This window comes from Paralichthys olivaceus, chromosome 1, assembly GCF_024713975.1.
Source record: "Paralichthys olivaceus isolate ysfri-2021 chromosome 1, ASM2471397v2, whole genome shotgun sequence".
Taxonomy (NCBI): domain Eukaryota; kingdom Metazoa; phylum Chordata; class Actinopteri; order Pleuronectiformes; family Paralichthyidae; genus Paralichthys; species Paralichthys olivaceus.
In genome coordinates this window covers 26,827,243-26,849,959 of record NC_091093.1, presented here as the reverse complement: position 1 = coordinate 26,849,959, position 22,717 = coordinate 26,827,243, and the positions used below count along the sequence as shown (strand labels likewise).

The window sequence follows — 22,717 nt, the reverse complement described above, 5'->3', positions numbered from 1 at the left end:
TTTCACTGCAGTGGTTTGCATAGAAATGTGCAGTGGCACGAGCAAGTACAGTATTTACAGCGTTTATAGCTTAAAATCACAAAAACTACTTTACTGGTTGGTTAGTTAGTTTGAATCTGTTATCAACAACAGAAACGTGTGTGTAAGATAATATACTATAATATACTACTACTATACTGTCATATTCTCACCAAGTTTGGAGAAACCCCATCCATGCCTTGTTTGTTTTCTACACAATAATCAAATAACTAATTAAAACCAATCTCAAAAGAAACATTAACACTTGTACAAACAGGAAGAACAACCTAAAAAGACAGAAACCATCTTTAAGAACTATTTATTTACCCTTTCAGTTTGGTTTCCCGTCCCACTAACTTGCAGGTGGTGGGGTTTTATATGAGCTATACTGAAGCCAACCACCAGGGGCTGATGGAGACCACCTTTAAGAAAAATGTGCTTTTAATTTGATGCATGGCTCCTGCATGGAGGAGCCACCAGGGGGCAATCGAAACAATTTGACTTGAACCTGTCGTGTCATCCATCTTTATTTTACAGTCTGTGGCTTATTCAGGCGATTGATTTTTTATAACTTGACATCAACAGGCTTCCATACTTTATTTTGAAGTCGCTCTTTGGGGGGAATCTTTATTTTGAAGTCCGTGAGCGACATCCAACCCGGAAATCCGCTCCATCACCTGTGCGTGTGGAGGCTGGTGGTTGTGTGTGTGAGTGTGTGTCCGTCGGATGAGCACCTTCTCCCGGGCACGTCGAGCAGATCTCCCCCCGGTGTCGTGTCATGTTTGTAACCGGACAGTGACGATGCAGATCCTGACTCCTCATGTTTACTGGGCCCAGCGGCACGGAGACATCTTCCTCCGGGTGGAACTGAGCGATGCTAAGGTAGGACACCTCCCCCCTCCCCCGTCAGACAGCTCACCTCGGCCGGGCTTCCTCCAGCCTCTGACACCGGACTCATCACCGGAAACAATAATGTGTCCTAAACCTGGTTTAATTGTATTTATTCCACTTTACGCTGTGTCACCTTTATTAATGCTTGTTGTACCCTCTGTGGTGTTAGCTTAGCTGTTAGCTTGACTGGTAGCTAAGTGGATGGTGTCACTACAGATTAAAATAAAACACAATTCATCTTTAATTGTTATAAGAGAAAACTATATTAATATCTGTTATATTGTTGAGAAATGACAGAGACCTGCAGATATCTGAATGTATTGTTTTTATTATTATTATTTTCTTATTTGCATCTTATCTTATTTCCTGTATTATTCTAACTGTCCTTTGTTTACCTGAGTCCTGAAGCCTTTATTTTGAAAAGTGCTTCATAACTTGTAGTATTATTATTATTATAAAACAACATCAGAAAATAGTTGGTTTAAATTAAAATGTCAAAAATACTAATTATTTATTGATGATTCAATAGAACATACTTCTATTCTCACGTACTGGTGGAGACAAAGACAAAACCAAATTAAGAAATATGATGAAGAAATATAGTTATTTGATCTTTTTCTTATTTGTGGATGGATTACTTTTTCCAGGTTGTGGAAAATCTTCCTCCAGCAAGGATTGAAATTCATTATATAAAACTCAAATCATCAATTCTATACTTATGAGAGTCTTTAACAAAGGATGCCATGTTTTCAGTAAATCATGTATGTGGTCATTAATGTTAGTAATTCATTTATAAACGGGTAATTAAGTTTGTAACATGAGATTCTTGGGGGTTTTGTCTCCACCTCTGTCTCTTGGTTCTTTAATTTAAACGTACCAGCTGAGTGTTTGCATCAGTAACACGAAGCACAGGTTCAGACGTCTCCATCCTCGTCCTGCATCTGTTGGACTCATGTCTCATAAAAGATGCATGACTGTTAATGGTGGATCTGGATCTTGTTGAGCCACTTATGAGATGGAGAGCAGCTGTCACGTTAAGTATGTTGGGTCCATTTATATCAGTGAGGAGCTGCTGAATAAAAGAATCTCCTCTCAGTGTAATTCAGCAGAGTCCATTAGCAGTTTATTAAAATATCAAAACATTGAAAACACATCAGTGAGCCATAGGGAGGTTCTATATCACTCATCCCACATTCTCTGCCCTGAATTAATACGCTGCTGAAAGTAGTCCCCAACAAATACACTATTCTGCTTCAGTTTATGCAACATCTGTCAAAACCTGCTCCAAAAAACTTGCTCCGGGACGTCAGAAAGTATTCAACCAAACACATCCTCTTTTTATGTACTTTGGTGACAATGAGAAAAGTATCTGTCACCAGAATAAAACCTAATCCATTGTGTGCATCCGCTTGGTTTCGATGAACATCTTTGTTTTTCATTTTTTCAGAATCTTGACATCAGCCTGCAAGAAAACAACACACTTCAGTTCAGAGGTTTGTGTTTAAGTTTACTTAGTTTTCAGAAAAACAACTGATTTTATTATAAAAAAAATGAATGTGTCATCCTCATGTTGTTCCACAGCACAGGGCCACGGAGCTAAAGGAGACAATGAATATGAGTTCAGTTTGGAGTTCCTGGAACCTGTCAGAGCTGAGGTAGTGATCTTTTTTTTTTTAAACATTTGCATGAGTTTGCATGTTCTGCTTGTGTCTGTGTTTGTGTGAGTTTTCTCCAAAGACATCCAGGTTGTGTCTGGATTAATTGGAGAGCTGACCGTAGGTGTGAGTGTTAGCGTGAATGGTTGTTTGTCTCCGTGTGCTGACCCACGCTCTCAAGCCAGCTGGGATTGACATAGACCCTCAAAGGACAAGTGGAATAGATGATGGATGTAATGTAATCTACATTTCCTGACTATTTTATTCCCTACAGTGTCTGATTTTAACTATTTCACATTTTTGTTGTTAAACAGTATTATGTCTCATTGTGTTATCTTCCGAAGATAAATTGTAGTGGTGTTGGGACGAGTAAATGTCAGAGCCAGCTGAGGTGAAGACGTGAATGTTTTCAGCCAACAGCCTCTAACTTTTCTTTAGGGTGAACGGAAATACATATCTAAGATTAAAATAATGGCATTTAACTAAAAATGCAGTAAAATCCAGCCTGATTCATGTCTAGTTTTATGTTTTAACAAATTCAAGCTTAGTTTCGTGATTTGATCTTATTCCTAAGTGGAATATGTCAGTAACCACAGTTACAGTGCGTCTCGCTGCTGATTGAGCAGAAGTACCAGCAAGAAAATGCTGCAGTCAAGTCAAGGTGAGCGCTGATTGAGAAACGCCTCGAGCAGAAGTGTGACTTGATTTGCTGGTACACAAATATTCAGTGACGTTACTCTCTGTGAATTTATTGAGGAGACAAAAAGCAGCAGGTTTTTATTCCAGGTACAAGCAGTCTGACAAATTTAGGGCTTGATGGAGTCATTAGTAGACACCAGAAAGTTAGGTGTCTTTTCAATGTCCACTGTTACAGACAGTCTGTGGCTGAAAAGAATCAACTGTATTCAAATCTGTGTGTGTCTGTCATGGCGGACTGCAGATCAACCACAGGTCCACCCAGCGTCAGGTGGACATCAAGATCAAGAAGCAGGAGGAGCGCTGGTGGGACCGGCTGACGCTGCAGGAGAAGAAGCCTCTGTTTCTGGCTCCCGACTTCGACCGCTGGCTCGACGAGTCTGACGCTGAGATGGAGCTTCAAGCGAAGGTAGAAAATAACAAAACTGCTCTGAAGAAAGAGAGAGAGAGAGAGAGTCAAATGTTGTTTCCCAGAAAATGTTTATGACCGTGTGATTTCTTGCAGGAGGAGGAGAAGATAAACAAGATAAGTGTGGAGTCGAGAGTTCGTAAAGATCGTGAGTCATTCAGTAATTCTAAAAAAAAAGCCCTCATAGATGAACTGACATCTTGTGTCCTCCAGGAGGAATTCTGTTTGTGTCATTTACATTATTTCATGCAAGTTTATTTTATTTTATTTAATTTCTTTCAGCGTACCTGGGTCTGAAGAGAGGCTACTTGTTCATGTACAACCTCGTGCAGTTCCTAGGATTCTCCTGGATCTTTGTCAACATGACTGTTCGTCTCTTCATCCTCGGTCAAGGTTTGTAAATTACGTCAGTTCGTGAAGAGGGCACGATACTCAACCTTATTACTCTTCTATATTGTCACTGATAAAAACTTTATTGTAATTGCTGATTGGTCGAATCACAGTTAACTCTGCTCTTATCACCATCCCTCTTTCTCATTCATTGTATTTTCTGAAACCAAACAAGAAACTGGAGAGTAAACGATCTACTTTCTATTTGTGATGTTTACAATAGTTCAGTGGTAATTTCCCTGCTCACATTCCTTTGGTGAACCAGTGGGTTTGTTTAAAACCTGTCAGACGGCTCTTGTTTGTTGTTTTTATAACTGAGAGAACAGATGACTCAAATCTCTTTTAGAACATTTGTGTATTTTGGTTTTTCTTACGAATGGTGTGAACTTCACATTGCTGCCGACCATCATGAACACACTGTACATGTGAGGGTTGATTTTTTTTTTTTTTTTCCACCTTCCTGACCGATGAACATTCTATTTCAAATCTCTGTGATATCGTCCCTGCTCTTTATTCAAACACAAATCTTGGTAAAGGTGAAAACAAAGACACTCAACGTGAAGCAGTTGAGTAAAAGCAGAATTGACAGTGTTGAGAGATGGATTTGAAGGAAAATTTAATTAAGGATTAAAACTATATAAATCGTGTATTTCTTAATAGCGTTTGAATTTAATAGATAAATCAATAATTACATCTAGCACCACTGTGCAGTAACAGGAGATAAACAGGAGGTCTGTTGTGTCTGTTGTGTCTGTTTTGTGAGCATCTATTCACTGATGAGCTGATTTGAATAGAAACAGGAGCACTGCAACATATTTGTTTTGCAAATGATGATGAGGATTATGAAAAGTGGTTCATGCATTGTCCTGTTTCATTATGTCTGTTTGTTTCCGTCTCTCGCTGCTCAACAGATTCGTTCTACGATACTTTCCACACCATGGCTGACATGATGTATTTCTGTCAGATGATGGCCGCGCTCGAGGTCATTAATCCCTTGTTGGGCTTGGTGAAGTCAGCGTTCTTTCCTGCTATGATACAGGTAAATACAGCGGGAACACACATTTACTGTAAATGGTGAAAAATCATGAATCTGTCTGCTACTACGATGACTCTAGTTTCACACTGAGGTTCATCTGACATCTTCTTTTATTCTGCTTTTCGTTGCTGCAGGTGGCGGGGAGGAACGTCATTCTGTTCGTTATCTTCGGCGCTCTGGAGGAGATGCAGAACAAGCCCGTGGTGTTCTTCGTCTTCTACCTGTGGAGCACCATAGAGATCTTCAGGTCAGCTCCGATCACCTTCCTCTCCTCTTTCCTCTGTGGCACGTGTTTTGCTTTTCCGGCCGTAACATCAGACCCTCCCTCTCTGACACCAGGTACCCGTTCTACATGCTTGCGTGCATCGGCACGGACTGGAAGTTGTTAACGTGGCTGAGATACAGCCTCTGGATCCCTCTGTACCCGCTGGGCGTCGTAGCTGAAGGTTGGTGGTTTTTACGTGTACCGATAAAATGGTGGCTGTCGTTGTTGGTTGTTGTTGACAGCGTGTCGTTCTTTACCGTCTGCCAGCGGTGGCTGTGATCCAGTCCCTGCCCATCTTTGATGAGACCCGTCTGTTCAGCGTCACACTCCCTGCAGTGCTGGGAGGATCTTTGAGCTTCTCCTACACTCTACAGCTCTACCTGGTCTTCATGTTTTTGGGTGAGACATCCACTGACATACCACAATGCACTCTGATTCATCCTCCATGGACTGTGAATAAAGATGGTGATGGTATTGTGGAGTCCCACCTGTTAATCACGTCTAAAGGCTCATTTACACCTAATGTTAGATTCGTTGTTGGCTCGTCTTCTGAAAGCTCACAGACAAAACTGGTAGCAGTACCACTGGAAATCGTTTGGGGGCAGTGTTGCTAGTAGGAAGTAGAGCTGTCACCCAATGACTCAAACATTTCATCTAACCTGTTGATTAAATAATGACCAAGGTTCCCTCTCCTCTCCAGGACTCTTCATCAACTTCCGACACCTCTACAAGCAGCGGAGGAGACGATACCGCTCGAGGAAAAGGAAAGTCCACTAACCCATCAGCACCTTAACTTTGCACACACTCTGAACTTCAGTCAACTTAAAGACGAAGCAGCCGTTTCCCTGTTTCTTGCCTTTTCTCATTTATTTGTCCAGGGAGAAAACACTTCAGATACTTTTGCATGAAAACACAGTTGATTAATCATTAACCATACTGTGTTTATTAAAATATATTTTAGGATTGTTAACGAGCCGTCCACCCCAACGTTTTCATTATTTAACCGTCTTTTCAAAACCTGAGTGGCTTGATTTTTGTTCCTTTTTTTTATGTTTGTGTTTTGTGTAATTTTCATCTCTGAGCATTCGCTGTATTTGTTTTTATTTATTTCTGTGAACTCATTTATGTCTGAGTCGTTTTTGTTGGAGGATGTGAAGCCGACACACACTGCGCTTGATTTGAAGTCACAATTATGGTTTCCTGACAAAATAAATAAACTTCAGAATTCTCATTTCGGAGTCGGGTTGTTTTTTCTTTTCAGAAATGGTTGAAGGAATGTTTTTCGGTTTGTTCTCGCCAGTTTGTGCTCATCAGATTATTGTAGAGATTTAGATACATTCATGAGGGATTCTTTTAAACGTCTGGTGTGAGGGATTGAGATCAGCAGAAATGAATGCACCTAATGAGCATCATCCAGGATTTGATTCAAGCTTATTCAAGCTGTTTCAATCATCTTCTTCTGGATATTTATTTAATTTCCATTCTGGGGTTAAGGTTTGATATCTGCTCTGGTTCAGGTCAGTAACTTTTTCCAGGATCTTTTTCTTAAACAATATTTGAATCGGTGTGATGAAGGTAGAAGGTTCTGTGGTTTCCTCCTGACATCTCCATCACTCTTCTATTAGATTTGTTTTATCTGTTAGGGCGGGACAACTAAACCTTTATGTCCTTTATTGGACATTTCCAACATCTCTGTCCAACTCGGGTGAACAGGGGCTCAGACTGGATGAAGGAAGTTTCTTTTGAGGTGATTTATTTTCGGTTGTTTCATTTGAATTGTTTTGTAAATGTAGTTATTCGGTTATTAAATGAGGGAAGTTACTGGAAATGATTGAACATTTCCGCTCATTGTTACACAGTGATTCATCTTCACCAAATCCTCTGTTCAGGCAAAAACACTGTCACTTTCAATTAAAACAACTTGCATGAAAACTTGTTCTTACTCATTTCACTCAGGTTCTAAACCAAAGTGCACCTCACGTGCATGTTTCAAATCTTAATAATAAGATTAAAAACTACAAATGAGGCTTCACGCCGACCACTCCCCAAATCCAGACCTGACTCCTCCTGTCAGTGTCGCTCCCCTGCGCCACGTCCCCCCCCCCCCCCCGGCTCCTCACTGTGAATGTTGGCGTATTGATACTGGGTTCCACTGTGTGGAAGGGAAGGTGAGATGTGTTAATCCTCTTAGCATTATGCTGAGCCTCGCTCCAGCCCCGACATGCGGTGTGCCCTTGTAGCTCCCCAAAACCCGGAGTCAGCAGCTCTGCGCCCGTTACGCACAGCTGGAGGGACGGAGAGGTGCCGCGCAGCAACAGGTGAGACCCTCAGCACCACACACACACACACACACACACACACATACATACAACATCTGGATGTTTTTATATTTTCCTCTGGAGGAATATGGATAGACGGAGAGCTTGAATCTTGTCCGATAATCCGCGCATCCCTCAGTTACTCGTCATTTGCGCGACGCTTCCACGCACAGACTCGCTGGTTTTAATGAACTGATGTTTTTAATGTTGAGCTTCAGGCAACTGAGGTTTCGTGTAATTTTCGTTTGGTGCACGCGCATTTCATCACGTTCTTCCCGTGCGCGCGCTCACGCTTGTAACACCAAATGTCAATTAAGAGGCAATTGTGGAATTAATTGCGTTAATTTGACGCATGACGCAGGTTTTATTCCCTTTTTAACGTGTTTGACGCGTCTTCGGTGGTTTTGGGAGAAGCTAAAGCCTGTGTAGCCATAGTAACAGGTGGCTGTCTGCATCCCCATCACACACACACACACATATACACACACACACACACACTCCTCTCTGCCTCTGGAACAATGCAGACCACAGAGGACTCCACATGTGTTCAGGATGATGACATTCTCAGTTGTGGGTTTGTTCTCTTGTCGTCCACAGGCTGAAGCTGCCAGCAGTGAAAGATGAAACACACTGTGTGTAGGTGTGTGTGTGTCTCCTCTCTGTCAGCGGTCGCCTCCCTCCACATGGATCCATTGAGGAACATCAGCAATGCATCTGACGTAGCTTCCTGTCTGGAGTCGAGACCACGAGGGCAATGAAGGTGCACTCGCCTCCGAGGAGGAGACTCAGGCGCGGCCGTGTCCTCTTCTTCGTCTCAGGTGTGCTGCTGTGTTTCGTCTACACTCTGACTCTGAAGGCCAGGCTGCCGGAGTTGAGAGGCTCCTCGCAGACGGACGCCGCTCTGGGAGCAGATGGAGGTTATGGGGATGTTGTGGAGGTCAACGTTCGGGAGGTGATGGATTCCAATGAGACGCAGGAGGAGGAGGTCCTACCCGAGGGCAGCAGACCTCCTCCGGTGATGATCGTCAACAGGACAGACATCGAACAGTGTATCTACGTAGATCCCCACGCCCCCAAACCTCCTCCTCCTACCCCGCCGCCGCCATCCAACACCACAGCTCCTCCGCCCCAGCCCCCTCACAGGAAGGGTGATTACCCAGAGGACATCTTCTCAGTGGAGCAGCGACGACAAGGCTGGGTGGTCCTGCACATTATGGGCATGATCTACATGTTTGTCGCCCTGGCCATCGTCTGTGATGAGTTCTTCGTTCCTGCGCTCGAGGTCATCACCATCAACCTGCAGATTTCTGACGACGTAGCCGGGGCCACCTTCATGGCTGCTGGAGGCTCTGCCCCCGAGCTCTTCACCTCCCTGATCGGCGTCTTCATCTCCCACAGCAACGTGGGCATCGGCACCATCGTGGGCTCGGCCGTCTTCAACATCCTCTTCGTGATCGGCATGTGCGCCATCTTCTCCCGGGAGATGCTGCACCTGACCTGGTGGCCCCTGTTCCGAGACGTGACCTTCTACATCCTGGACCTCATCATGCTCATCGTCTTCTTCCTGGACAGCGTCATCATGTGGTGGGAGAGCGTCCTGCTGGTGCTCGGCTACATCAGCTACGTCAGCTTCATGAAGGTCAACAGTCAGATCGAGCAGGCGGTCAAGTCCCAGCTCAACAAGCACATGAGCATCGTGAAGGTGTGGACGGCCGAGGAGCCGGAGAAGGTCAGAGTCACATTCAGACGCATCTGAGGGAAAATCTATCTCAGGAGAAAATGAATTTTTAACATTTTACACAAAACCCCAAAATGTATGAATACAAAATAAATGAATATATTCAGCTGAATTAAATTTTACGACTTATAAAACTACACTGCTCAGTTCAGAAAATAATTCTCTAATTGTGAAGATCTCAACCTCGTGACTGGAGTCGCACAGATTGATTTTACAATCAGCAGCTTCTCATGTGAACTTGTCAAATGTTTGAACTTTTGTCATTTGCAAAATGTTTCATAACACAAAACTTTTTAGCCAATGATATTTATGTCTGTCACACCCGATCCTTTCTCTTTACGCTTCGTTATCGTTAACAGCGTCCATGTTTTTTTCCATATACCAACTTCAAAGCTCATGAACACACCGACACACAAGGACCTTCACCACTCGGGAAAATAGGCCTCGCGGAGAATAACACACTCGTCACAATCAGGAGTTGATTTTTACACGATTTTAGATTTTTGCAAAAACCCCTGAGAACAAAGAGCCCACAGTAATCTGAAACAATGGCTGCAGAGAGAACAGATGTGTGTGCAGAACAGATGTTACCGGAGCATCTTCCATCCACACGCTGCTCTGTGTTTTCTGGTCTTTCATCTCGTCAGGGCTGAGACTGTTGTTCGGACACAGCGAGAGAGGAAACAGTGATTTGTGGGTCTGAGCAGGTGACGGACTGTATTTGTGCGAAACCCTTTGAAGCTCAACAGAAAGAGTCCAGGTGTCACAGAGTGTCGGAGACGTCACCGTGTTTCTGTGTCTCAGGCCTGAAATCTCACTGTGCAGACCTCAGTTCATTAAAACAATAAATAAATCCATTAAAAATGATGTTTATAAAAAGGTTAACGTTCTGCGGACGTGCAGCTTCACGCAGCGGTAAACGTCTGAGCCTGTAATTAACATGCACCGCTGTGTTTCAGTGTTTCAAGTGTCGGAGGCACATTCTCCAATTATCCTGAGGCACGTCTGCAGCCGCCCCGAGCCTCTTCAGTCCCCACACTGAGAACAACGAGACATGCAGCCGCACCAACAACTCCCAATTACTGGAATTTAAAAGATGCTTTTTAATTGATCTCTTGTCGTTTTTTTCCGCAATCAAGTGTTTGGATCTTCTTACAGCCAAACATTGAGCAGCTGGACCCTGATTCACCGAAATCTTCCAATAATAATCACAATAATAATACACAGGCACAAAATTACCCCGAAAAGACACAATAACCACACAGATGCATAAATGACGACAAAGAGATACTCAGCATGTTATGTCTGACTTTACAGGAGAGTGATGCTACACAACCTCCTCCTCCACCTCCTCCTCCTCCTCCTGCTGCTGTTGCTGCTCCGTCAGCTGCACCACCGGCTGAGGAAAAACCCAAACCAGCACCTGAACCTCCTCCAAGCAGCCCTCAACTCCACAAACAGCCGTCAGAGCCGCAAGACGACAAAGCAAGACTCAGGGTGTGTGGCATCATTTCACTGTCTGTGTTAGCTGGAGTAGATATGTCATCTTTATTTTATTTGAATGGGACGAATAGAGAAATACACTGACGGCGGATTTCAGACGAGATGTCACACTTGGTGCAAAGAACTACAAACATGGCTGAATATGCATAATTGCAAAAATCCACCATCAACACTTAAAAGATTGATGCGGTGACTTTTATCATGTAAACTGAAATCACTGAGTTTCTGTCTGTGGTCGCAGGTTCGTCCCGTCCTGCAGCGAGGCGGCAGCTCAGCCTCGCTGCACAACACCTCTCTGCGGAGCACCATCTTCCAGCTGATGATCCACACGCTGGACCCTCTGGGAGAAGGTAACAACCAGAACCAACACAAACATCTGGAACGATAATTCAAGATGTTAATCACGATTTCTGTAGAAAGTTTGAGCAATAATCAATAATAATAATGACACATCAGTCTGTTTCATCTTTAACTTTCTTTATTGGGTTTTATCTCATTTTGTGCAAATGAATCATGCTCAGTGAAACTAGTCATTACAGTTTGTTTTAATATTTCTGCTTAAATAACAAAGGAGACATTTCATTATTTAACTTTCGACTTATCGATTAACGCAGCTCTTGGACGCAGTGACTCAGCTCTGTGCCGCTGAGTCCGTCCCCTCCCTTCCTGTAAGTCAGGTGACAAGGGATGAACCGCGGCGACCTTCAGCTCGTCCTCAGAGTCTCCTGCTGTTCCTCTGCTCCCGCAGCGCTCGGCCACAGCTCATCCTTAATCAGCTTTTCAATGTAGGCTAATAAAAGCTGGATAAGAGCCAGTGTGCTGGAGGAACAAGCTCTTTATCTCCGTGGAGGAGCAGCGCGGTGGTCAAGGCCTCAGCTGCAGCTGGACTGAACAGTTTGAGAGCAGGACATGTTGATTTCATGTTTGCATGTTTTAAAGCTCTCACTGAAACGTGCCCTGCTTCTGCTTTGGTTTCCTGCGCTCCAGCTGCAGCTCTTCTCCTCGCGGTCGCGCTGCTTCTGCACGAGAAACATCAAAAATAAAGTCAGAGACGTACACCCCCGAAGCAGAGACGATGTTCGGTAGTTAGCAAGCGAGTCACAGAAAAGTCACGACTTTGTGTCGTTTTACCAGAAAGTGAGAAATGAATCCATTAATAATTATTATCTCTTAGGTGCAGCTTTTAAACCATTTGAGTTTTTAACCAGACGTCGTCAGACCAACGAGTATTTTTTGGAATGTGTCTGAAAACGCTGCTCATTTTTAATTTCCACTGGTCAGAGACTAAAATGCCTCTGGATGCAGTTGGTAACACGTTCGACCAATCACAGCAAACCCCCCCCGAGGGTTAGGAACAGAGGATGTGGCTCCTTGTACAGATTGTTGAGTTCTATGTGGGGACATTGAGATTTGTTAATATGGAGCCATACAAGGAAAATTTCATTTCAAATACAAAACAATGTAATAACGCAAGAAAAGAATAAAACTCAGATGATCCTGGAGTTAAAACTGTTGCTGCTGGCTTCCATCCTAGAGGCAGGGGCCCTCGGAGGGGCCGTTAAAACCCCGGGGCCGAGGAAAGCCAGACGAGGTAAGAGCGGCAACAGGAAGTCATCTTGATGTTGTTTCCTGTCGTGTGTGGTTGCAATTTCGTCGTTAGTTTTTGTTTAAATATAATATATATATATATATATATATACATGTAACCAGAGGAGACTGAAGCTTGTTTGCTCTCATGTCTGTCTCACTCAGAGACGTCCTTTAACGGGGATGTCAGGGGGGACAGCTCAGTGCAGAGGACAGGTGAGACGTGTTGGTGTTGGTTAGATGTGTTGGTTAGATGTGTTGGTGTTACATGTTGGTGCCATTGAGACGTGTTGGTGTTTGTTAGATGTGTTGCTGTTACGTGTTGGTGTCATTGAGACATGTTGGTGTCAGTGAGACGTGTCGGTGAGACGTGTTGGTGTTCGGTTAGATGTGTTGGTAGTGCCAGTGTGTTATCAAGTGGCCTCTGTGTGTGTTGATGAAGTGTATCAGAGGACACACATGTGATCTGTGTGAGTCGTCCTTCTCTTAACTGCAGCAAAGAACAAAGTAAAACCTCTGAACGCCGCGGTCGCAGGAAAATCTCAGCGACGCTGCTCTGAAGGTGAGTGTGTGTGAAAATCTACCAACGCATCTTGACTCTGAAAATGTCTCAGAGAAACAGCTGCAGGTTTGAAGACGGAAATAAAACAAAATTATATTTCACATTTCAAGCTCTGCAAGCTTTTTATTCAGTGTTGGAATACGACACTATATTTAAACCATTTATCTACTTGCAGCCCTGCGTATATTAAAATCCCTTCAGTGAGTGTGAGTGTGAACCAACAGGCCTGTCATGCAGCCTCTGTACTGACCTGCAAGATGTTTTTATGTGGAGATGTCCGGTCGTCTGCCTGATTGACGGAGATGTTTTGTGGGGTTGAAGGACGTGGTTCTCCACAATCAGAGGAGCCTCTGAGTGTGTGTGTACATGTGTGTGTGCATGTGTGTGTGCGACGAGTGAAGTGGCTGCAGAGAAACTGAAGAGGCCTTTCAATCAGCCTGATGTTTAACATGCAGATGGGACAGCGTGTGTGTGTGTGTGTGTGTGTGTGTGTGTGTGTGTGTGTGTGTGTGTGTGTGTGTGTGTGTGTGTGTTAGTCATGTTTAGCTCCAAACACTCCAATCACTCCCACTGATGCTTCGTACGAGCTCACACAGCAGACAATAATAATTTCATCATCTCATCATTAAAACTCTCAGAGTCTGAAATAAACATCAGTTCTGTTGGAAAAAGGAAATTTAGGCTAAAACCTTTTAAAAAAAGTTTGAAAGAGCAGATTTCCTTCCTCACAGTCGTTCTATGTCGGTCTCACTCTTTCTTCAGAGGATGATCACAAGTCTAAGTCTGAGCAGACAACAACCACCGCCGCCGCCGCCGCCGCTGCTGCTGCTGTTCCACCAGGGGGCGCTGCAGCCGAGCCGTCAACCTCACAGCCTCCAAAGGCAGAAGAGACGACTGAGAAGACGAGCGACCAACCGGACGAGTCACAGGTACAAACACAGCAGTTAACGTGTTGTGTGTCTGGTTGTGTTGTGTGTGTTGCCAGTTTGTCTTTTGACTATTTGTTTTCAGTTGCGGTGCTTTGAGCTCTGCAGGCCACCGGACTGTTAAAGATAAAATACACAAGCTTTATTTAATTCCACGCACAACATCCAGTAATAAAAGAAAAGCAACGCAGAAAGGACCAGATCAGATGTTTCTAAACTCTATGTGAGGAGACATATTGTTTATCAAGACGTCTTGTTCAAAGTCCACCATCATGATCCACCATCATATCAGATCTCTAAATGTGTGCTGGGATAAATCTTTACATGCTTCAATAGATTAATGGTTGAAAAGTGTTGTTCTCCGAGAGCTGGAGGTCACGACTCAGATGAGCTTCACGTTTTCCCATCGTTTACCTCCAATAAACAACCTGAGAAAAATGGCCGCCAAACTTCGTCAAACTCACTCGTGTGTGTTCCTCGACCGTCAGGCGGCGGCAGCCTCAGCGGGGGGCTCGGACGGCTCGGACAGCAGCGCTGAGGACGACAGCGGCGACGAGGACAGCGGCGACTCGGCTGAGAGTGTTGACGACGGGGACAGAAACGAGGAGGAAGAAGCGGAGGAGGAGAACGAGCCTCTGTCTCTAGAGTGGCCTGAAACCAGAAGTAAGCAGGCCACCTACCTGTTCCTGCTGCCCATCGTGTTCCCGCTGTGGCTCACGCTGCCCGACGTCCGCAACCTGGTGAGCACGACAAAACATTTAACGTTAATCCTTCACTGTATCAGGCAAAACAGCAGCTATACTGCAACCAGCCACCAGGGGGCGATCGAGAGCTTTGCGTCTGTATGAACTCTGTTCTAACGTGATCTTTCTGTTTGCAGGCGTCCAGGAGATATTTCGTTGTGACGTTCATCGGCTGTATCCTGTGGATCGGCGTCTTCTCCTACTTGATGGTGTGGTGGGCTCATCAGGTCGGTCGCCACGGTTACAAACATTTGAATTCACTCGTGTTTGATGTGACTTCACCTCGACAGCTCGTGACTTTTCGTCTCTATATAAATGTCGTGACGTAGAGATTGTCCCAACGTTGACTCGTCCTGCATCTACACGTGTCGTAACGTCCATCTTCTTCTGTCCTCGTGGACAGGTGGGTGAGACCGTGGGCATCTCAGAGGAAATAATGGGCCTGACCATCCTGGCGGCCGGGACGTCCATCCCCGACCTGATCACCAGCGTCATCGTGGCCCGTAAGGGTCTGGGGGACATGGCCGTGTCCAGCTCCGTGGGCAGCAACATCTTCGACATCACTATCGGGTGAGTGAAGAGAACAGGACCAATATTAGATCCAGATACTTTTAAGTGTAGTAATTAACTGTGTGTTTATTTCACTCGTGAAGTAAAAGAATTAATCAGAAATATTCCAGTAATTTAAAGCTAAATTAGCTTATTTTTACAGATTTAGCAGGAAAATTCAGGATCAATAAAAATGATTTAAAAAAAATGACTAGTTCTATCAGATAAATGTACACAGTGAAGATACTTTAAGAGAAGGAAGTACCAAATATATTGGGAGTAAAGTACAAGTATCTGAGTACTGGACTCTCCTGAACCGTCGTCCTCTCTGGTTTCAGTCTGCCCGTCCCGTGGCTCATGTTCACTCTGTCCCACAACGGCCAGCCTGTAGCCGTCAGCTCCAACGGCTTGTTCTGCGCCATCGTGCTGCTCTTCCTCATGCTCCTCTTCGTCATCATCTCCATCGCCGCCTGTCGCTGGAAGATGAGCCGAACGTTGGGCCTCACCATGTTCGCGCTTTACTTTGTGTTCCTGGTCCTCAGCGTCCTGCTGGAGGACAGAGTCCTCATCTGCCCGGTTTCAATCTGAGCCAGACGGGGAAACCTCAGCCAGACGGAATCAGTACTGTACGTAGGAGGAGTTAGATTTAACCAGACCTGATCTCAAAGGTCCGAGCACAGTAGGGACACAGTAGAGACACAGTAGAGACACATCACGACACAAGCAACGTTAAAAGGAAAATCCTCCTCCAGCAAAGATTCACATCCAGTGACCTCACATCATCTGCGACTGCTCGGTCATTCGCTGATTTGAGGCGGATTTGTCCTTAAACGTTGTGAGCATGATGCTTAAAAAACCTTCCCGAGGAGACTTTAATAGATTTATTATTAAATACATGACGTACACATTTCACCGTGCAGCGATTCGAACATCAGTGGATGCAACTTTCTGTTTTGTATGTTCATCATTTTCTGAACTGTATCCCAGAGACTCTGTTGTGTGTTCAACCATCAAACTTGTGTGTGTTCATGTTTGTTTTGTGTGAAACAATAAGATCCCGTGATCGTCTGTGTGTCGGGTAAACGTGTGTTGACATCTTGTTAAGTGTTGAATTGATGCAGATGTGAGTTACTGATGTGAAAACTGTCGATATTTAAAACTAAAATTCCACGCTGCAATAAATTATTTTTCTTACAGTGAACTGGAGACGTGTTGAGAAACAAAACAAAAAGCTGGATGGATGAGAAAGATTTTAAAATATTTTTATATCAATCATTTAACATTTGCGTTGCCCAGGACAAGAGACTTGAGATCCGTATCTGTTCATTGTGCCAAATATTCATTTGTCATTGGGTGTGAACGCACTGCACTCGAAATACGAGTTGTAAGAACAACTCACGAGCAAATCTAACGGTTTCTTGCACGAGGCTGTTTACATCAAGAAAAACCGCTCTATAGCGCCACCTGTGGCCAAAAACTCAGGTTGGTCACAGTTCTATCTTTGGCAAAACAAATAGAGTAGAAGGAAGAAGCCGTTGTTGAGCTCGTACATGATTTATTTACAGTCCAACAGTCCCGCAGATCTGGTCTCTGTTCAGAACTGTCCCCACGTCTCACAGGACGTCAGCACGTGTCAACTAGAAAATGTGATTTCTACAAAGGGCCAGTTAAAATGTACACGGCCCAGATTCTGCAAAATCATTCATTTGTACAACTTTTTTTTTTCTTTTCAAACACAAACAACAAAGATCCACAGACGGATGACGGCGTCTCCGAGCCGTCGATGAGTTTCCTCCTGGACTCCAGCGTTTAAGGCTGAAAGTTCACTTTCAAGGGTCAAAGTGCAGATTCCAGACTTATCCCGTTTTGGTTTCCTCTGCCACAGATAAAACACAAACACACACACGCGCACACACACACATACACACACAGGGTTTGACATTCATGAGACGTCCTTGAGGTTTGACTCTGGACGTCCTCCTGCAACCAGCGTGCCAGTGCGTCATTCATGTTTGATCGACACACACATGAAAACAACACTTGTCATGTCCCGTGACACTCACGAGTTTTATGTCCTGCTAAAAATCCAGTTGATCCAGAATGTGTTGAGTTCAAACATTTATATTCGTTTGACTTAAAAGAAAAAACATCAGTTAAAGTTTTCGATGTTTAGAAATAAAAAGGATCTGAGCTGAATGAATTATTTTTACTACCTAAGCCAAGGACGTTGTGTTTTCACAGGTTTTGTTTGTCTGTTGTCAGGATTACGCAGAAACTATGGAGCCAATTTCCATGAAAACATTTTTGGTTTAATGGGCAGAGAACAAAAAAACTGAAATATTCTGTGGTATATCCGTCTGAGTAATAGAATTTTATGGGTGGGTTGAATTCAAATCATCTTTGTACAGATCTTTGAAACAATATTCTTATTTTCTTCACCACGGTGAGCTGCTCATGCCTTGGTGATGGAACGTCCCCTTCTCGTGGTCACTTATGCTGAAGCGGGTTAAGTTTAAGATAAGAGATAAAAACCAGAGAGATGATCTGCAGGATCCTGACGAGGACAAAAGAGTTCAGGCTTCAGAAAAGTAAGAAGTTAAAACCGTTACAGACAATTTTTACAGTGAGATGAATAGTTTTTGTGTTCCAGGCTCATGTGGTTTTATAACATCACAATATATAAAGTTAACCGGCTTCGTAGGACAGGTTCTCAGGACGGCCGATGTTGAGATAAGTGAAGCCGGTTAACGATATCCTGGGTTTGAGCAAAGTTTCAAACTCACGACAACAGCTCCGTTAGGTTTCATTTGTCTCTTTGGATTTTGTTGTCCAAACATCGGCCGTTTTCTTGGTGAGGGGAGTAAACTGCATCTCATGATCAGACACCGGCTCCAGTCCGCACCTCTCACACATGAACAGTAATACTGACGTTTGATTGGTTAACGAAATGTGCTGAAACTTTAAAAAGTCGTTCATGTGCAGTGAAATCATTACATTTTTTTTTTTTGTAAACAAACCGATATGGAACTTTACATTAAAATGAAATCACATTTAAAGCAGCAGAACATTAAACAAGGCAGCTTCCAAAGTTGTTTCACACGTTTAAATCAGGGCTGCAGCCGAGGATTCATTATTGAGCTCATGACGAAAATATTATCAGTGGACAAATATGGAATCAGAATGTCCCAGAACTCTTTGTGATGTTTTAGATTTGGTTGTTGTCCAAAATCTGAATAATTGATTTAACTGCAGCTCCAATTTAAATGTTTGTTTTTACGCCCCGACTGATAAATCTCAGAAACCTGGTTAATTATTTACAACAGACACTAAATTCAAACGTCAGCATCTTCTCCACGTGTAATTGGAAACGAGCTGCGGACGTTCAGGTCGTCCGTCCTGGTTTAAACTGCGAGAAAACAACGTCCAGCGACTACAGGACACGATAAAACACTAGAATAAATAAAGCTGACTCTGTATAAATAGACTTCAAATTAAAATATTGCTAACCGTCTTCATATACTGTGACTGAACAATATAAATGCTGCATTTTAAAAAATCCTCTGCTGCTGTTTGTACCTTTTTCACAGGATTCCAAGAGAAACCAGATCAACAATGGATGTTCATGAACGCTGTGCATTGATTTCCCTTCGTCACTTAGTTGAGATATTGTCTGTAAAAGTTTTTTTTGTTGTGTTTCAGGCTACATAACGCTGACCACAGTCGACTGTACCGTTTTGATCACTTAGTGCACATTCACAGTCTTCCAACAGGTTTCCTGAGCTCGTCTTAATGCGTCGGTGATGAGAGTTCATCCAGGCGTGTGACGGACGGGGAGTGTTCACAGGTAAGGCTCGCCAAACGTCCGGCGGCACTCCATGACCCCAGTGCTGGGAGGACGGTCACAGTTGTGGGTCAGCTTCACCAGGCTCGGCACGAGGCGGTCGTACGCCAACTTGTACTCACGATCGAAGGCGTCTGAGGGGAGAAGAAAACAGCATCAATACAGTTTTTACAAGTTCTTCCTTCCTTTAAATCTGCTGTGATCAATATTTTATCAAACGAGATCCATGGAGCATTTCAGGGTCCTTTAGCTTCACTGTTTTGATCTGGCAGTGTTGGACTTACGATAGCTAGGTCACCAGAAACAAATCTGTATAAATAAGAATAACAATTTACTGATGTGATTCCAACGTCAACTTCTTACTGCAACATTTTTTTCCCAGCTTGTTTCTGCTGCCCTCAAGTGGTCAAAAAAATCCATCACGGCAAGTTTATTCTTCCAGTTCCACATCGTACGAGCACCTTAAATGTATATTTAAACTTTTATTTGTCCTTTTGACAAAGTTAAATGTGATTGGAACTTGCCGATATCGATGTTATCTTTGCCCAGAGCCACGAGGGAGAGGAAGAGGATGTCTCTGTACAAACTCCTGACGAAGAAGAAAAGAGCAGAAGTAAAGAAACAAGTCATCACAGCAGCTTTTAGACTTTGTTCTCAGATACTGACAGTATGACACTAACAGTGCGAAATTACTTCCCTATCAATACTTTCATTTACACAAACTCCAGTGGATGTATTGTTTAAAAACCAAGCCAATGTGAGAAACGTGGAAGTATGTGTGCAGTGGCAACTTTTCTTTTTGTACATAAATCAGCCTTGAGTAGTTATTTATTGTTCTGTAAGTGAATTGAATGTATTGAAACTTTCCCTCTCACACATTTCAGTAAACATTTGAGGGTTTGACCCTCTCCTGCTCTGCACGATGGCAGAGTTTACGTGTTCATTCACACACGAAACGATCTCCACACATGTTTAGAGAGGTGATGATTCTAAAACTCTAAATGTCTTCAGTGCTGACCTTTGCCTTTTGACCCCGAGCGTCTGACCCAGCAGCTGCAGCAGCTGAGCCATTGGCCGGCTGATGTCGTTCCTCTGGATGCTCTTCACCACGCTCTGCAGCAACTCCTCGCTGAACGGCTTCTCCTCCTCCGGGACCGGCCGGGACAGAGGGTAACCAACATCTACCAAAACACACACACACACACACACACACACACACACAGAGTTCAGACTCATCATATTAGCGCTCACAGACAAGACAGTACGACAGTTAAACAAATGAGGATGGTTTGATTTTTATCTGAGGATTTCACTTCACCGTAGAGCAAAAAACGGAAAATGAAAAAATGTGGATTTGTTCTGATACAAAAAACAAACACTGGTTGGTTTTTCTATAATTTAGATTTTTATGCTCAAATCAAAGTAGGAAATGAAAACAAGTTGACTTCAAATAATTAATTTGTCCGACCTGTGTGAGAAAGTGATTTCCAGGAAGTCGCTGTCATTAGCTATTTGTTTAGAACTGTTTTAACGTCCATGTTAACAAGTGGAAGGACAAAGTGGACATTCACCAGAGATGCAAACCAACATTCAAATACAGATCAGGAGTGTATTTGATCAACAACAACAACAACAGAAACAACCCCGAGTCGACATCATCAGAAAAAGAGAAACTTTCATTCCAAACACTGTGACAAGAAGAGGTCGAGTTCCCCAAACAACACTGCAACGAAGCATCAAGCAGAGAACACACACGGCACAGAGAGACAGCAGGCCTGAGACAGGACAAACACCAGGACTCATCTGTGTGTGTGCAGCAGAGGTGAACACTCACTCTCTAACAACAGAGTACAATTAAGCCCTGGAAGACAGAGAGCAGACAGAGCCTGTTAGCACGAGGATTAGCCGACTCCCAGGAGGAGCTGGCTCCCTCCACGCCTCCTTCTCATCAAACCATCGAGTGCTACAGACTGAGCAACAGTCAGTTCATTCACTGATCACAAATCCAGCTGCTGGCAGGTTATTGTCATGAATAAATCAAAATTGAAATCACCGGATGAATCTTTAAACTCTGTTCTGCGGACACAGAGCGAGCAAGAACACTGAGACTCACTGAAGGTGTTCCAGACGATGTAGAGGGGCTGGATGGGGTCCTGGTGCAGCTTCAGGTTGTCCCACAGGATCTGGATCAACACGTGTTTACTGTCCTCCGACATCCAGTGACGAGGAACCTGACAACAGAGACAGAGACGCACTGTGAGTCTGACAGTTGTGTTTGTTGTGTCCCTCAAAACCCATCACACAATCCAGAGAGCAGCAACACACAACACTATGAGGTTAAACATGTCATCACTGTGGACTACTTGTGTGTTTCTGTTTGTGCGTCTGACCTGAGAGTCTCTGTTGCAGTGCTCAGACGTGAGAATGAGTCCGGGCAGGTTGCTGGGCAGGTCGAGCCGTCTGAAGTACCACACCAGGTTCCAGTAGATGATGGGATGATGGTCCACCATGTCGGCCTCCGTGATCACCGGGTCGCCCTCGTTCTCCAGCAGACTCTCCAGCTCCTTCCACAGCACCAGCGGACTCAGGTAGGGAACGGTCACTGGCTCAGGGTTGTGGAGCCGCCACTCCATGTTCAGCGGATCCTGAAAGATTACAAAAATTGTGTGCGAGGCAGATTGTGGAGGAAAAGGAACCAGAGTAAAACTACTGAATGGTTCTAAATGAGTGAAATACTCTGACGTCAGTAGTTTGTGATTTGTGTTGACACGTACTGATGTTTCATTGAGACGGCTGGGCAGGCTGCCTGACGTCGGCACACAGCGGTTGGGTCGGGATGCTTCCTCCAGAGGATTAAAGGCGCTGACGCTACGGGCCATGGCCGCTCCAGGGGACGGCACCCCCTGCCGGCCCACTGAGGGGATGTTGATACCTTGAGGCCCGATTGCTCTGGTCCTGGGAGGACACAGCGAGGACAGGCCAGTGTGTGAGACCAACAGACAACTCAGCAACAACAACATTAAACAAATCACAAGAAGCTGCAGCTTGAGTAATGAGGAAAAGGTGTAAGTTTGTAAAACTGTGAATGAAAGAGGGTGATGATGTTGTTTATCAGACAAATACAGAGACACCCAGGTGAATACAACTTTTCAATTGTGAATAGAACTGTGTATGGACATAAGTGTACTTTTTATAAATCTCTGTTTTGTTTTATCTGATACTTAACAACTGTGTTTTCCTCTGATTGAACCTCAGGTGATTACATAAGCTCTGCATGAAGAGTAGATAAAGGAAGAACGTGTGAATCACAGTGAATCACACTGAATGACAGTGAGTACCTTCCGTCTCCAGAACACTCCTGGACAGCTATCATGGGGGAGGGAGGGGAGACAGCTGTTGCGGGACAGGGTGTGGACAAGGTGGACGTCCCTGTGTCGAAACCCGTTGAGGCGGAGTACGATGATGTCATTGCCTCGTCCACTGATGGACTGCCCTTCAGGAAAAGTCTGAGGAGAGAAGAAGAAGGCGTTACACTTTCACCCTGACGAGTCAAATCAGAATGTCTTTTTCAAAATGAGAGTTAATTCATA

The 22,717-nt window shown here is 44.1% G+C and overlaps 3 protein-coding genes across 11 annotated transcripts in view; 2 read left to right on the top strand and 1 right to left on the bottom strand.

The window, feature by feature from the left end:
• Window positions 1–660: 660 nt before the first annotated feature.
• Window positions 661–6,591, top strand: LOC109637297 (very-long-chain (3R)-3-hydroxyacyl-CoA dehydratase-like). The gene is made up of 11 exons (XM_020099556.2): window positions 661–900; window positions 2,357–2,402; window positions 2,491–2,564; window positions 3,505–3,669; window positions 3,766–3,817; window positions 3,952–4,062; window positions 4,971–5,098; window positions 5,230–5,342; window positions 5,435–5,541; window positions 5,628–5,759; window positions 6,061–6,591. Exons 1-11 carry the CDS (start codon window positions 745–747, stop codon window positions 6,135–6,137), a joined length of 1,161 nt encoding a protein of 386 aa, XP_019955115.2. The 5' UTR covers window positions 661–744; the 3' UTR covers window positions 6,138–6,591.
• Window positions 6,592–7,508: 917 nt separating this feature from the next.
• LOC109647410 (sodium/potassium/calcium exchanger 1-like) lies at window positions 7,509–18,785 on the top strand. Of its 2 annotated transcripts, XM_069526491.1 has the most exons (12): window positions 7,509–7,678; window positions 8,276–9,407; window positions 10,734–10,913; window positions 11,161–11,269; window positions 12,454–12,510; window positions 12,672–12,722; window positions 13,003–13,068; window positions 13,831–13,997; window positions 14,483–14,734; window positions 14,875–14,964; window positions 15,141–15,307; window positions 15,625–18,785. In XM_069526491.1, exons 2-12 carry the CDS (start codon window positions 8,433–8,435, stop codon window positions 15,872–15,874), a joined length of 2,364 nt encoding a protein of 787 aa, XP_069382592.1. In that variant the 5' UTR covers window positions 7,509–7,678; window positions 8,276–8,432; the 3' UTR covers window positions 15,875–18,785. The 2 variants fall into 2 exon arrangements, with proteins under 2 accessions (XP_069382592.1, XP_069382595.1); XM_069526494.1 differs by lacking the exons at window positions 12,454–12,510; window positions 12,672–12,722; window positions 13,003–13,068 and having other exon boundaries at window positions 7,511–7,678.
• Window positions 16,532–22,717, bottom strand: part of LOC109637215 (C-myc promoter-binding protein-like) — a 52,061-nt gene continuing 45,875 nt past the window's right edge. For all 8 annotated transcript variants that reach the window (XM_069526452.1, XM_069526463.1, XM_069526468.1 and 5 more), the window contains 7 exons: window positions 22,466–22,633; window positions 21,902–22,082; window positions 21,518–21,772; window positions 21,241–21,358; window positions 20,146–20,308; window positions 19,652–19,716; window positions 16,532–19,261 (listed from right to left, as the gene is read on the bottom strand). In XM_069526452.1, the coding sequence (XP_069382553.1) occupies window positions 19,125–19,261; window positions 19,652–19,716; window positions 20,146–20,308; window positions 21,241–21,358; window positions 21,518–21,772; window positions 21,902–22,082; window positions 22,466–22,633 (1,087 nt within the window). In that variant the 3' untranslated portion in view covers window positions 16,532–19,124. The remainder of the gene's footprint in view (window positions 19,262–19,651; window positions 19,717–20,145; window positions 20,309–21,240; window positions 21,359–21,517; window positions 21,773–21,901; window positions 22,083–22,465; window positions 22,634–22,717) is intronic.